This window comes from Gallus gallus, chromosome 34, assembly GCF_016699485.2.
Source record: "Gallus gallus isolate bGalGal1 chromosome 34, bGalGal1.mat.broiler.GRCg7b, whole genome shotgun sequence".
Lineage (NCBI taxonomy): Eukaryota > Metazoa > Chordata > Aves > Galliformes > Phasianidae > Gallus > Gallus gallus.
This window is the reverse complement of record NC_052565.1, coordinates 889,895-903,882: the sequence shown is the minus strand read 5'-3', so window position 1 is coordinate 903,882 and position 13,988 is coordinate 889,895. Positions and strand designations below refer to the sequence as shown.

General features: G+C 54.0%; 1 protein-coding gene across 1 annotated transcript; it reads left to right on the top strand.

The window, feature by feature from the left end:
• The first annotated feature begins 7,410 nt into the window (after positions 1-7,410).
• On the top strand, positions 7,411-11,424 carry HOXC12 (homeobox C12). Its single transcript, XM_426957.6, has 2 exons — positions 7,411-7,979; positions 8,861-11,424. Exons 1-2 carry the CDS (start codon positions 7,415-7,417, stop codon positions 9,097-9,099), a joined length of 804 nt encoding a protein of 267 aa, XP_426957.3. The 5' UTR covers positions 7,411-7,414; the 3' UTR covers positions 9,100-11,424.
• The last annotated feature ends 2,564 nt before the right edge of the window (positions 11,425-13,988 follow it).

Genomic DNA, 13,988 nt, shown 5'->3' with positions numbered 1-13,988 from the left:
TTTTAAATGCCGCTCCGGTAGGAAATGTGACAACACCCCGAGAAATGCATCGCCACTGCTGTGACAGAACGGGGTCACGTTGTGAACTGTGCACTGTGCGTCAGAGCCGGGATGTGTGTGTTTGGGTGTGTAAAAAAGGGAGGGAGGAAGGGAGGAAGGAAGGAAGGAAGGAAGGAAGAGAGAAAAAGAAAGAGAGGAAGAAAGAAAGAAAGAAAAAGAAAGAGGAGAAAAGAAGAAAAACAGAGAAAAGAAAAGAATAGGGGGAAAATTGGAAAAGAAAAGAAAAAAAAAAAAAAAGAGGAAGTTTTTCACCCTTTTGCTGTGCGTGCAGACACCGAAATGCAGAGGCGCAGCTCCAGACACGTCCGAATCCGACATCCCGGGAGCGAAGCGCTGCTCGCTGCCTCTCTTCCCTCCTTCCACCTGAATTCCGCCGGTGGTGGGAAAAGCGGAGGAGACGGAGGCGGCTGAGCACCGTTGGAAGGGGGTGAGGGCGGGCGGAGCAACAGATTTTTCCTCCGGGGTCCTTCAAGGAGATTTGGGATGGAGTTTCCAATTCGGACCCGCTGCTGTTTCATTTGGGGGGTGGGAGTTTTAGGGGTGGATGAGTGCTTGCTGCGTATCGGCCGCTTTTCAAACCGCGTGGGAGAATTAAATAAGTAGTAATAAACACCGGCATAAAATGAAATAAAATGAAATACATCCTTTATTACTCTTCAGGGCACGTCGGGCTGCGGGTGGGTGCTGTTTGTCCACGGATGTTGGCGAACCCCCGACCCCAGCATCTCCCCGCACTGCCCGCACCCCCCCGTATTTTTTAAATACCCGTTATTTTGTGCCTCTCGGCCCCTCCGAGCTCCGTCCCACGGCTGCGGGCGGTGCTGAGGCTTCGGCGGTGATTTCGGGCGGTGCGGACCCTGCGGGGAAATGGGGGAGCGGACCGCGGCCCCGACGTGCGCGTCCCATTGGGGTTCCAACCCGACAGGGAAGCTGAGCTCCCCCCACCTCAAGCCCCGTCGGGTTTGGGGTCGGGTCGGGACCCGGTTGGGCCCTGCGGAGCTCGGGGTGGGTAAAACCCCCTACGCGCATCCCGGCGGACACTCAGTGCGTGATTCGAGCCTTTAATTCGGAGCTTTGGGTGAGCAAAAGAGTTTTCCGGGTTGGTCGGGCGATAGAACACCTCACTTAAATTCGGAGCTGATTCCTTTCCGCTGATCCCACAAACGGGTGAGTTTCGGTGGTATTTTTTTCTCTTCTTTTTCCAAAAGAGCCAAATGCAAACCTCAAACCAACTGATTCGGTCATTCCTCTTCCAGGAGCTCTTCAGGAGGCCTTTGCCCAGCGAAGAACTTCAAAACAAAAGCAACCTGCACGCAGACGCTTCCACAAAACTCTCAAATCCCAGAAAATCTCCTTTCCTTTCAACTTCCGCGGGCGCGCACGGTGAGCTCCGCTGGACGCGAGCTCACTGCAAGACCAACCCAACGGCACTCCGCTTTTTTTCTCCCTTATTTCTTCCCACTTCTCTCAGAAAACACCACGGGAACTTGCTTGTTTCCTTTTCCCCCGCTTATTTATCCTTTTACGCACCTCGCTTTCCCCGTCGCTCGCCGGGTTTTAGGTCAGCAAGCCGTGACGTCACGCCCGTAGTAGTAGCCTTGACCGTGACTATGCGTTGTCTGACCTTGACATCACGAGCCGTGGGCAGAGCAGCGAAGGGACCCTCACCCTTGATCTTCTCGCCCCCAGCCACCCCCAGGCAGCCCCGCTCCTGTTTACAGATAAACAAGGTGTTATTTGCAGTCTAGACAGACGGGCTAATGGCCAACAATAAAGCCCTGAAAAGGAAGTTTCCCAAGTTTAACCTTTTCTTTCCTTTGTATCCAGGACTTTGAATAACTTCCCAACCGCAGCCTTTATATGGTAAAATCCCGGACAAGGGATTTCCCTCTCCCTTCTTTCTTTTTCTGCCTTTTTCTTTCTTTCTTTTTTATGTTTTTTGTCATCTTAATTTCCCTTTTTTATTTTTTTATTTTTTAACTCGGGTATATACATCTGTACGGATATATATATGTGTGTCTGTGTGTGTGTCTGTCTGTGTGTGGTTTTCTTTTCTCCAGACACGTCTTTAAAGGATAACTTCCCGACGCGGAGGGGAATTCTGCTCTCCCACCCCGTGCTCACGGTGAGCACCATCCTTGCTCGCTTGCTGCTTGACTTTCTGTTTGTTTGGGAAGCGCTCGCTCTTGGCGAGGACAGGATTTCATTTAGTTTGAGTGTATTTTCTACAGCAAAAGAGACTTCTAAAGGCTTTGCCGAGGGATTCTTTCCAAAGGACACGGACGGCCGGCGCGGTGCGCGTACGCACCCCACGAACTCCTCCAGCGTTGGTGGTTCCTGGCTTATAAAAACGCCTTCGCTCCGCGGTTCGGCGCGGTACCGGGACGCCGCGTTGATGGGTATTTCGGGATCACATCCAGCGCAGTCTCCTATCTCCTCCACTTCGGGGAAGCCGTAGCCTCGCAGGGAGCTGAGCCGCTTCGCACCGCACTCGGAGCGTTTTCACCGAATGCTTCCCTCCCTGCCTCTCCTCCTCCCTCTCCAAGGAACGTGAAATAAGTGAGATGCCTCTTCTCGGGCTCCCCAACGGAGCACTGCTCCAGAGTGGTGAATTCTACCCCGTTAACTGACTTGTAGATCCACTTGTCGGCATTACAGCACCAAATCCTCACCCCGACAGGCGGACGGAGCAAACTTCCCCAGAGTTGGGGCTCAACCTTCAGCAGTGGGCATCAATCGAGCAGGAGGAGAACTTCTGCTGGCAAAGCTGGGGGAAATATAACGATCTTCAGACCGTGCACAGAGCAAAGGGGAGCTGCGTAAAACTGGGGCTGCCCTCCAGAAAACTGCTGTCCCCCCCCCTCGCCACGATTTGTGCGCTGGATGAGCTGAAGTGACAAACCGCTCTTCTCTCCGTGCGACTCTCCGTTTTCCACCTTCCTATTTCTCGCCCGGCTCCTACGCATTTCATTTCACCTCCCTCTCCCCTCGGATGTCTCCATAGATCAATAGACGGAGAGATAAAGAAGGGCTCCCCCACAGTTCTCCGTCCGCGGGCGCGCATTTCCCGCACCAGGAGCAGGAACCGGAGCAGCTCTCGTGGTACATCGCTGCCCCGAAACAGTGCTGGGCGCTTCCCAAAGCCGTCTCTGTTTTATTCCCCGTGTCACGTACCGACGTATTTATTCGAAGCATTTCCTTTCGGAGCACGGCAGACAACTCCATGGTCGGATCCCCGCACCCCCCCGCAGCTCCGGCCCCGTTTGGAGTGAGTTCTGCTCGGAAAAGCCCAACCAGGGCGGCATTTCGCACACGGCGCAAGGAGACCTTTTCATTTGCTTTTCCCCCCTTCTTTTTCAAATTAATATCCCAGGACGAAAGTCGCGGTGTATTTACTTAGCAGACTTCTTTTGCTCTGTGGGAGGTTTAAATGACATTATCTTTTCCGGGAGAGAACTGAAAGTGGGGCTGAACCCTTCAGCGTCAATATTTTGCTTTGGCTATTGGTCTGATGGCATTTCCCTGGATTTTATTTTTAACATTTCTCTGATTATTTTTTTTCTTTATTATTATTATTTTCTGAAGAAATAAGGTGGGAGAAGGGGGGGGGGGGGGGGGTGCCAGCCCAGCGCAGCCCCATGCAGAGGGAGATGCAGCGAGGAGGGGAAACCGTATTTTATGCATTGATACAAAGGGGATGCGTAGGTGCCAGAAGGACAGGGGAGGAAGGGACGCACAGACAGACCCCCCCCCCCCCACCGTGTGTATGGCACAACACGGCAAACTCAGCCCTAAACTCGGGGCTGATGCTTCCCCCGGGCTCCTCTCGGTGCAATGAGCGATGCTCACCCGAGACAGTCATTTGCATACGATGTCGCTCCTATTTACTACACTAGACAGTGACCTTGAACTGAGCCCTTGCAATCTCGCTTTTGCAGCCTCTTCTCCCCACCCCCCCACCCCCCACCCCACTCCCTCACCCCGTCTTTTTTCGGGGGCTCTTTCCCGTCTCCCACGGGCACGGAGCGGCCCTCGGCCTCATCCCACGAGCAATTGCCGAGATCCGTGTGGGGTTGGAGAAGGTGGAGGGGATAACGTGAGGATGGCTGGAGATAACGTGAGGATGGCTGCAGATCTGCCTCCGCGAGGACTCCACCTGGAAGAGAGATCTGCGAAATGGGGAAAGGTTCCGAGGTTCCTCGCTGGGGTCGGGCAACTCTTTTTTTTTGGGGGGGGGGGGAGGAACACATCGGGGTGGGGGGAATAATAATAAAAAGGCTCCGCTTCGACTAACAAGGGCGGAATTCGGGATAGATGTTTGTAGCCGACGCTCGGGGTGGGTCGAGCACGGGGTGAGGCTGCACAGTGCCATTGCCCCGAGCAGCAGCGCTCGGCTCCGGCTTTGGTGCTTCGGCGTTTGCAAAGCGCTCCCCCCGAGCTGGGAAACGCTTTTGGAACGGGGAAGAAAATCCCGAATGAAAGCGGCAGTTCTGCTCAGGAGCCCCCGGGATTATTTCCACCTCCCCCCCCCCCCTCCTCCTCCCACCCCTCCACCTCCTCCTCTTGGAGCTGCTGCGTGCAGCGGGAGCAGCGCTGAGCTCTGCTCCCATTGGGGACGAAGGCCACCGGGAGCGGCGACTTCTGAGTGCTGCTTAATGTATTTCCGAGCACGGCTGCGGCATTCCCCACCTCTGAAAAAAATACAATACAATAAAATAAAAATAAAATAAAATAATGGAAGGAAATGGGGGTTCCTTTCTCCCTTTGCTGCGATGCCACCGCTGCCGACGTCCCTTCCCGCAGCACTGCGCTCTGCGATCCCTTTGCTCTCCTCCTCCCGAAACGCTGCCTGGGAGGTAACAGGGAGACGGGCGTTTTATTTTGTATTTTATGTTTACAGCGCACAAAAAAAAAAAAAAAAAAAAAATAGAAAGAGAAGGGGAAAAAAAAATCGAATGGAACGAAGAGGAGAAAGCCCCAATTACAGCGAGAAAAGCGAAAATGGACTTTTCCAAAAGTCCTTTGGAGAACAAAGCCGCACCGCACCCCGGGCACGTCTCGTACGGGGAGTTTTGCGAAGGAAAAGCGAGGTAAAGAAGGGTTTTGTTTAATCAGCAGCAAACAAAGCCGATTCGTACGGCGACCTACGGGGATCACGTGCTCATTTTGATATAAACTATTCCTCTCCACCGCTGCCCGGCTTTGGGAGCGCTTCTTCTGCGCCGAGAAGACACCGGTGGAGAAACTGCAGCAGCTTTGCACTCATACCTGCGGGGAGAGAAATTCCTTGGCAAGGTTTAAAAAAAAAAAAAAAAAAAAAAAAAAGCCAACAGCCCAACAACCCCTAAACTGCTAAACTTTCATTCTAGAGAAATATTTCTGGTAGTCGTATTTCTTCCTTCGCAGGCAGAGCGGGTGGGGAGGTTCGCGCGTTGTCTCCGCGAGGTATGTATGGAGCGCACCCAGAGATGCGCCAGGGAGAGGTGGGAGACGCGGAGCAGAGGGGAGGAGATGTCCCCGGAGTGCGAGAAAAAGAAAGCAGAGAAATGCGTTGTTTTATTGGCACCTGATTTTATTTCTATAGGGCTGGGAGGGGGCTGAGCTGCAGCCCCAGCGTTGTGCCAAAGGTGTATGTGTGGGGGGTGATGTTATGTTGGAGGAATAGCGAAAATATCGGCGGGGGAGGGGGGGTTGGAGGGGGGTGGTTACAGCTGAAGTGGGGGGGGGGGGTCGCCCCGCTCAGCCCCCGCGGAGGGGTTTTACCTCTATTACCTCTACAGGAATATTTACGGTACTTTGCGGAGTCAACCTGGCAAGGAAGCGCCGGGGAGTTGCTCAAGGCAGGGAGGAATGCGGCGCCGTGCAGAAACGGAGCGAGCGGGGTGGGCACGGGGTTCGTAATAAAAAGAAAGGGGGGGGGGGGGGGAGTCCAAAAAAAAGGGGATAAACCACCCCCAAAAAGCACAGAACGCCGTCAAACATCTCTGCGTTTTCCTGGCTCCGAGATTCCATACGATGCACCTTTTCCAGTCTGTATATATACATATTTCTTTCTCCTTCCCTCCACCGCGTTTATTTTGCACTGAAAGACGTCAATATTGATTTTCTCCCCCCCCAACCCCCCTCTATTCCTATGCGGAGGCTCTTTTCATTCTGACCGGGAGAAGGCGGCGGGTGGGAGGGAGGCAGAAGGGCTCCGTGGCGTTACGAGGGCAGAATCCAATGCTATCAGGCGGCGGCCAAGCAGATCCGTGTGTGCGTGCCCTTCTATTTCCCGGGGTGGGCACCGAAGGATGGGGAGGGGAGGGGGACACACGACTCATTTTATTCATTCCCACGAAGGAAGGGCGAAAGAAATGAGAAAAATCATGCACGTATTCCATACGTGTGTGTGCGCGCCTCTCCCGAGTATAAAATATATACCGGATAAATGAAGGCTGTGGGCAGCCCCGCTCTTCTGCCTTGCTTGAGCCGACACAGATCATTAATAAAAGCGATTGATTGTTAAAAATCTCCAAGCCCTCCTCGAGAGGCTGCAGTCGGGGATGGGGCTGCGCTGCCCCAAACCGCGGCCCGGGAGGAGGAAAATAGCCGATCATTATTATTATTAAAAAATCTTATTGATAATAATGATAGTCGCGATAAAGCAGAAGACTCGAAAAGGTCTCCGAGAGCCTCCGACCCCCCACCCCCCCCCCCCTCCACCGCACTGCACGTAAATACGAGCCTGTTGCGGGCACCGCCATCCGTCTCCTTAAAAAGCCCGTAAACTTTATATGACACAATATCTAATAGTAATTTATTGGGGAGATACTGTAAATTCGAACTGTTTTAGTTAATAAAGGAGCTAATTAACGAGAAGCCGCCTCGCTTTTGCAGCTGCCGGGGGGCCCCGAGGTGCCGTTGAAGAAGGGGCGCTTTCGGGTGGGGGGTGGGGGGGAGGTTGGGGGGCAAATTCGTCTCCTCGTCGGTTGTTTGGTGCCAAAGATGACATTTTCGGGTCTCTCCCTCTCCTCCACCGCAGCGCTGGGAGCCGCTGCGTTCTCAATCTCTCTCTCTCTCTCTCTCTTTTTTTTTTGCCTGTTTTTTAATAAATTGTGTGATGGGATTTTTCTTTTTATGATTGAGGGGTGAAGAGGGCCGGGGGGGGGGGGATAAGGCGTAAAAAGGCGGAACTTGCTGTTGTGTTTTGTCTCGGCTGCCAGGGGAGGGGAGCCCCCCCCCCCCCCCTTTCCCTCCCAGCGCAATTTGGGGCTCACGTGACCCCCCCGGACCAATGGGGCTGAGCCGTCGGTTTAACTATGTTTAATGTCAGATAGCAATAAAGTAGAAGCTTTCGGTCAGGCCCGCGGAAATGGGCGAGCACAACCTCCTTAATCCCGGCTTTGTGGGACCTCTGGTGAACATCCACACGGGAGACACCTTCTACTTCCCAAATTTCCGAACCTCCGGAGGGCAGCTGCCGGGACTGCCGTCCTTATCGTACCCCCGACGGGACAACGTCTGCTCCTTACCCTGGGCGTCCTCGGAGCCCTGCAACGGGTACCCGCAGCCCTACCTGGGCAGCCCCGTCTCCATTAACCCTTCGTTCGGCAGAGCTTGCGATCTCGCCCGGGTGGAAGAAAGCAAATGCTACTACCGGGAGAGCTGCTCCGACACGGCCGGGCTCAAGCGGGAGGAGAGGGGCAGGGACAGTGCCTTGCTGCCCCTCGAATCCGGCCTCCCCAATGGCATGGGGGGCAATTTCAGCAAATACGACTATCCCGGAGCCGAGGCGGTGCCCCACGACCCTCCGTCGTGTCAATCCTTGGAGTCAGACTCCAGCTCGTCTTTGCTCAATGAAGGGAATAAAGGCACAGCGGGCGAAGCGGGGGGTTTGGTGTCCCCCCTCAACCAAGGCAGCACTTTAGGCACCGGTGGTAAGACTCGGGAGGGGTTATTTTGTGTGTGGGGGGAGCCGGGAGAGGGGGGAGGTTACCGGCTTGGGGCTGCTTGGTGGTGTGATTCATGGGCTCAGCGATGGGAAGCGGAGTGCCTATGTGTGCTGAGACCGCTAGGGGTAGCACCGAAATCCCGAATGTTTTATTAGGTGGTGCTTCTTTTAAAAGAAAAGGCTATAAACATGTAAATATCCCATAAAAAGGGGGCAAAAAAAAGAGAGAGAGAGAGAGAGAGAAAGAAAAAAAAAAAGAAAGAAAGAAAGTAAAAAAAAGGAGAGGGAGAGAGAGGCGCAGGGATTGAGCATCGCTCCTCCTCGACCGACGGCGCGGACGGGTGGCAGCGCTTCTCGGGGACATCGCAGAGGTGTGTCCGCCCGAGGGAAGCGGGGAGAAGAGGGAAGGCGGCCGGGGGGTGGGGGGGGGGTGGGGGGAGAGAACGCTTGAAAAAATAATAAGGAGAAAATAACGCAGCCATCGGCTCTGCCATTTGGGTGCACTCTCCCACCGCTCCCCACTGGCGCTGGGATCGGAGAGGCTGCGGACCCCTCCTGCAAGGACCTCTACTCCCTTTTTTCCCCTCCCCACCCCAAGCACTGCTCCCCGCTTACACCGCTCCCCCCTCTCCCTCCCCGCGGGGCTGCGCGTGTCCTCCCCACGCATCGCCCCGGGTGGGAGCTGAGAGCATCCATCCCTTCGGCCACGGGGATGGGGATAGCGGGGACAGCGGGGAGGTGCGGGCAGCAGTCCTGGGGGGCAGCCCCCCATTTTTCTTCTTTATGTATATATATATTTAGAGAAGAGTACATTTCCACCCCCCAAGACACTCAATTCTCCTTCTCGCCCCCCTCCCCCTTTGCCAGGTGCTCCTTGGTACCCGATGCACACACGGTCCCGGAAAAAACGCAAACCCTATTCCAAGCTGCAGCTGGCGGAGCTGGAGGGGGAGTTCATGGTCAATGAATTCATTACTCGCCAAAGAAGGAGGGAGCTCTCAGACCGATTAAACCTGAGCGACCAGCAGGTGAAGATCTGGTTCCAGAACCGACGCATGAAAAAGAAAAGACTCCTCCTGAGGGAGCAAGCCCTGTCTTTCTTTTAAAGTTTTAAAAGCGTCCGTATCGGGTAATAATAATAATAATAATAATAATGATCCATAGACTATCTAGCGTTCACCCGAGCTCTCGGGATTTTACCTGACCGCTCCTCACCCCCCCACACACACCCCTCCCCACTCAGAAATCAATGAATAAAAAGGTCCTGTTCGCAAATTATCGGTTTCCCCTCAAACACGGAGCCCGACCGAAGCACGAGGACGCGCACCTCCTCCTCCTCCTCCTCCTCCTCCTCTTCCTCCGCGGGGACTGAGCGGCTGCGGATGGGAAGAGGCGGCCCCGACGGCTGCGGCCCCCGGCGATGCTCGGGGAGGTGTGCGGGGAGAGTTCGGCCCTCCGCCAGCAGCGCAGGTAGGGGGGGTCCTGTGTGTGTGTGAGGGGGGGGTGGGAGGGGGGTGGGTAGAGGGCGATGAGACCGCGGGGAGGGTGGAAATCCGCCCCGATTTGGGGGTTATTGGGTGGGAGAAGAGCAACAATTAATAAATGAATAAATTCATTCAAATGGAAAATGAGACAACAAATAGCGAGCTGGTGGGGGAGGGGGGCGTCTTAAAGCACGGGACCCCCCACCTGCTTGGGAGATGGGGTTTTTTCTCGGCATACGGTGTTCCCCAGATGCGGGTTTTGCTGTTTTTGCCAATGTGAGGAGGTTTTACGGGAGGGTGGGGGGGTGTCAGTGTCTGTAGGAAGAGGAAGGAGACAAAGCCCGTGCGTATCTCCGGTGTATATGGCATAATCTCTACGTGAGGTGTACGCGTCCCACTGCATCCCTGCGGGGGGGGAGGTGGGGGCTGTGCTGTCCGTGCTTCGGTGCGGCTGACAGTGCTGTCCCCAACTCCGCTGTCGCAAGGAGAAGGAAAAGGCTCCCACGCCGCCTTAGGAAACCCCGCGGGGAAAATCCCAATTCCCCTTTTGGAGACTTTTGCTGTCTCAATTCGCAGCCAAAAGTGTGTTATCATCCGCCATAGCCCCGAATCTCATCGCGCTCCCCACTCCCCCGCCCCTCCCAAAGGACCTTGCTTTGCAGCAGCTCTGCTGATGGAGAGTGTCTGTGCTTCTTTGATGACGGTGTAGCAAAAGAGGTAGGAAAAGCCCCCTTTTTTGCCCCCTCCGGTGCCAGCAGCACGCTGGGCTCGAGCAGGCCGCATCTCCCCCCACCTCGGGGTGGCCTCGAACAGCTTAGAAGGGAGGAGGGGGGAAATAGGAATAAATAAGAGTGATTGTGTTTTCTTTTGAGGGGCAATATCCCATTCAGATACATCCCAGCCGCCCCTCAAGAATAACCCCAGGTTAAGAAACCTCACGTTTCCATCAGCAGACGACGGTTCTCTACCTAAAAAGCCGTGTCTGCTGCGGGCAGAGGGTAGAAGAAGAGGTTCCGTTGTGTGGGGGTGTGGGACTGATTCCCCTAAAACCCCGTCTGCCCTTTTTGAATGGGAGGTCTGATGGGATGCGATGTGTTTTCTCCGTATGTGAGCTCTGCTTTCCTGTCCAAACGAACCCACCATGTTTTGCTCTTCTCCATCAGGTGTGTGCAGAAGGAGCTTCGGGACGCTCGGGGAGGGTAGGACCGGGAGGGCAGTGGATTTGGAGCCGAGAGGAGTTTGGTCTGGGACAGTTTGGTTCTATAGAGAGAGAGAGAGAGAAAAGAAAATGGGATTTTTCTAATTAAGGCTGAAGAGGGAGAAGGGCCGCGGTGCTGCATCGCTGCTCTCCGCTCCGCGCTTTGCTCCGTTCGTTTTATACCGGGATCGGGGGGGGTGCTGGGGAGGGGGGGGGGGGTATTAATTTTATGGCAAAGCAGCGTTTTCTGGGAAGCCTGGACGCTCACCACGTGCTCCCTCTTCCCCGCGTTCATGGTCATGACCAGCAGCGGCGAGGAATGCTTTTATTTACGAGCTGCAAAGGATGGAGCCGACTCCTTCCAAATCCCTCCCCGGGCTGAGAGGGGCCTTTCCCTTCAGCTGCGTTTCCCTTCCAGCCTTCCTCCACCCGCACCCCTTTCCTGGACGCTTCCATTTACCCCTCCCTCCCCCTTTTATTATTATTATTATTATTATTTAATGTTTATGATAATCTTATTTTTTTTTTCAAACCGGGAAAATGTCATCGTTTCTTCCCTTCGTTCGTGTTTTTCCCCGCGGTCCCTTCCCCCAACACCAGGATCCCCCCCCCCCCCCCTGCCCCCCACCTTCTGTACAAAGGAGGGCATCGCTTCTCGCAGTGCAATAAACTCGGGCTGTGTTTTCCGTGGGTATTTCTGTACACGCGTGCAATGAGAGGAGGAGGGCGGTGGGGGAGAGCTCAGTGCTTCGGGGGAGTGTTGCGGTTTTGGGGTGGGAAAGGGGGGTTTGGGGGACCGACTGACTCTACAGGGGGTGACATCGGGTGTGGGGGACACGGGGAGCGTCGGGTGCTGCCATTTCTCAGCAAGGGACCAAATCCGCTGAACAAAATCTCCGGGGTTCGGTTCGGAGGCGGCAGAAATGAGGGTGAGTTACGGTGAAATGTCGGCAGCGCTGCGCTGGGTTTCGATCCCCGCATCTCACACAGCGCATCAACCCGTTCCGATATCCTTCACCCACCGAAAGCCCCCAAATCCTGCAAAAATCCTACCAAGATCCTGCAAAAAAACCCCACAAAAACCCACGAATGCCCCCCAGAAATCCCGCAAAAAGAACCCTACCGAAACCCGTCCGCCCTCCCCAGCACAAAGGACGCCCCGACACCCCCCGCCTCACCCCCCCCCCGTGCGCGGAGAGACTTCGGGATACGGAAAGATATGCAATATTCTCTTCCAGACCGCTTCCCCCGCGTGGCTCTGTGGGATTTCTGTTTGTTCTGTGTTTGTTCTCCGTGTCCGTGGTGCCGTTTTCCCGCTTGTATCCCTTAGCCTAGTTAATTGCGGTTGTTAATATGCATCCTTCGCCGTAATAGTTCATATGTAATGTCTCTTACCTCAAGCTGTTATATGTAGGGTCTATGCAAATGTCTGTTAGAGCACGTTGAGGCTTTATATAGTCCTGTAAAAAGTTGCTTCACGATAATGATAATTAAAAAATAATAATGATGATGATGTATGATGATGTGATTTCTTGATAATAAATAAAAATGGCCCAAATATCCGCCTGGTGTTTTGTTGCTTACTAATCGAGGACGGACCGGCGGGGTTAATGCGGGAGGAACCGAGGGGACATCGGCAGCATCGCCTGCTGCTGTTCGGAGGTCATCTTTACGTTAAAAAAAGCGATTAAATGCGGTGTAAAAGGGGAGAAATATCGCTCTGAACACAATTAAAGCATCCTGGATCAGCACGAACTGATCTCAAAGCTGCTGGTTGAATGAGAATATGCCCGTGCTCAATGCGCTCATTCGGGGTAACACTCAACAGAATGCCCTGTTTTCTTTAGAAAGATCATCAGAGCTGCTTGAGTGTGGGCTAATTGGGATTCTTTTGTCTCTTAGGAGGGTCCGGGGTCCCACGGGGCTCTCAGTCCCTGTGGGTGATGCTGTGGAGACGGATTGCCGCACATACGGAGCGCCGAAGACATCCCGGGTGTGGCCCTGAGATGGGAATGGGATGCGAAGGCGCAGCTCTTAAATTGGAAATAGATTGGAATGGGTCGAGATTGGGGCGCGCTGATGCTTATGGTTATGGTTATGGTTATTAGGACGGGCGTTATTACGTTTCTTCCGAGTAAATTCGCAACAAATTCATCTAACGAGAGGAAAAATAACCCCGGCAGGCCAATTGAAATAAATTAGATTACGATTTGCTCGATCTCTCTCTAAGCGGATATTTATATGTAATGGTTTCTCTGTTATTTTCCTTCCGAGGAGACATCGTACCCTCCTCGGAGGCAAGAGCCGTGCATTAGGCAAAAAGCTTTTAGGGGATCGATGAGGGGTTTTCATTAAAGAAATGCCAAAGGAGTCTACCGCGATGCAACCGACGCCTTCCGCAGCCGCACCGCACCCCAACCCGATCCCAACATCCTGCAGCTCGGCCCACTGGGAGCACTGGGAGCCGCCGGTCCGAGCTCGGGGAGCTCGGAGGAGTTTTCCTTCAGAGAAACACAAAATCAGCGCTAATTCGTGCGGTTCCTTTCCGTGAGAATGCGGAGAGCTTCGGGATTTCTCAAAATAGGGCGCATATTGGGTCTTCCATGATGGTGGTGGACCCAACCCTGAGCGGTTTCACCTTTGTTTTTTGTATGTTTTCCCCCACGAACTGCGCTGTGTGGGGAGGAGAGGAGGGGGGAAATCCCCACAGGAACGGCCCACACTTCTCCCATTTCCAATGTTCCCCAAACACATCTCCAGGCCGACAGGTTTGGGACGGGCAAAAAAAGCACTAATGGGAGGAACACGAGGAGCCCGGCGACTCGTGGTGAAATTTCCGTGAAAATTCGCATTTTTTTGGCTGATATTTTTTAATAGACACCATTACTTCTACCTCCGGTCCGCCCTCTCCCCCTCTGCTCCTCTGTTCCTCCCTCTCCACCCCCGTATGTGCGCACACACAGCACAGCTCCGGGCAGACCCCCACGAGCTTTGATTTCCCCATTTCTCCGGCTTGAATGTGCCAACGTGGCAGGAAAAAAGGGAGGAACAGCGCCCAGAGGGTCGGAATGGAGCGGGGTGACATAAATTGTCTGCACCGTCCGTCGGTTCACCTTGAGGAGGACTGGTCGGAATTTCAAAGACGCTCAAACATTCACCCAAACAGATAAAACTTATTTATTGCCAGCGAGCGGATAGAACAAATTGTTGCTTCGCCATAAAATCGGTATTATTTCGGGGCTGGTTTCTTTTATTCGGGAGCGTATTTCATGGCTCCGGCTTTAAAACGAGTTCGTTAGCGAGGGGAGAAAAC

Excerpts from the sequence above, each read along its gene's own strand:
- HOXC12 (XM_426957.6), top strand. The coding sequence starts at position 7,415 with ATGGGCGAGCACAACCTCCTTAATCCCGGCTTTGTGGGACCTCTGGTG. Across the intron at positions 7,980-8,860 it reads CAGCACTTTAGGCACCGGTG|GTGCTCCTTGGTACCCGATG; the intron begins GTAAGACTCGGG and ends CCCCTTTGCCAG.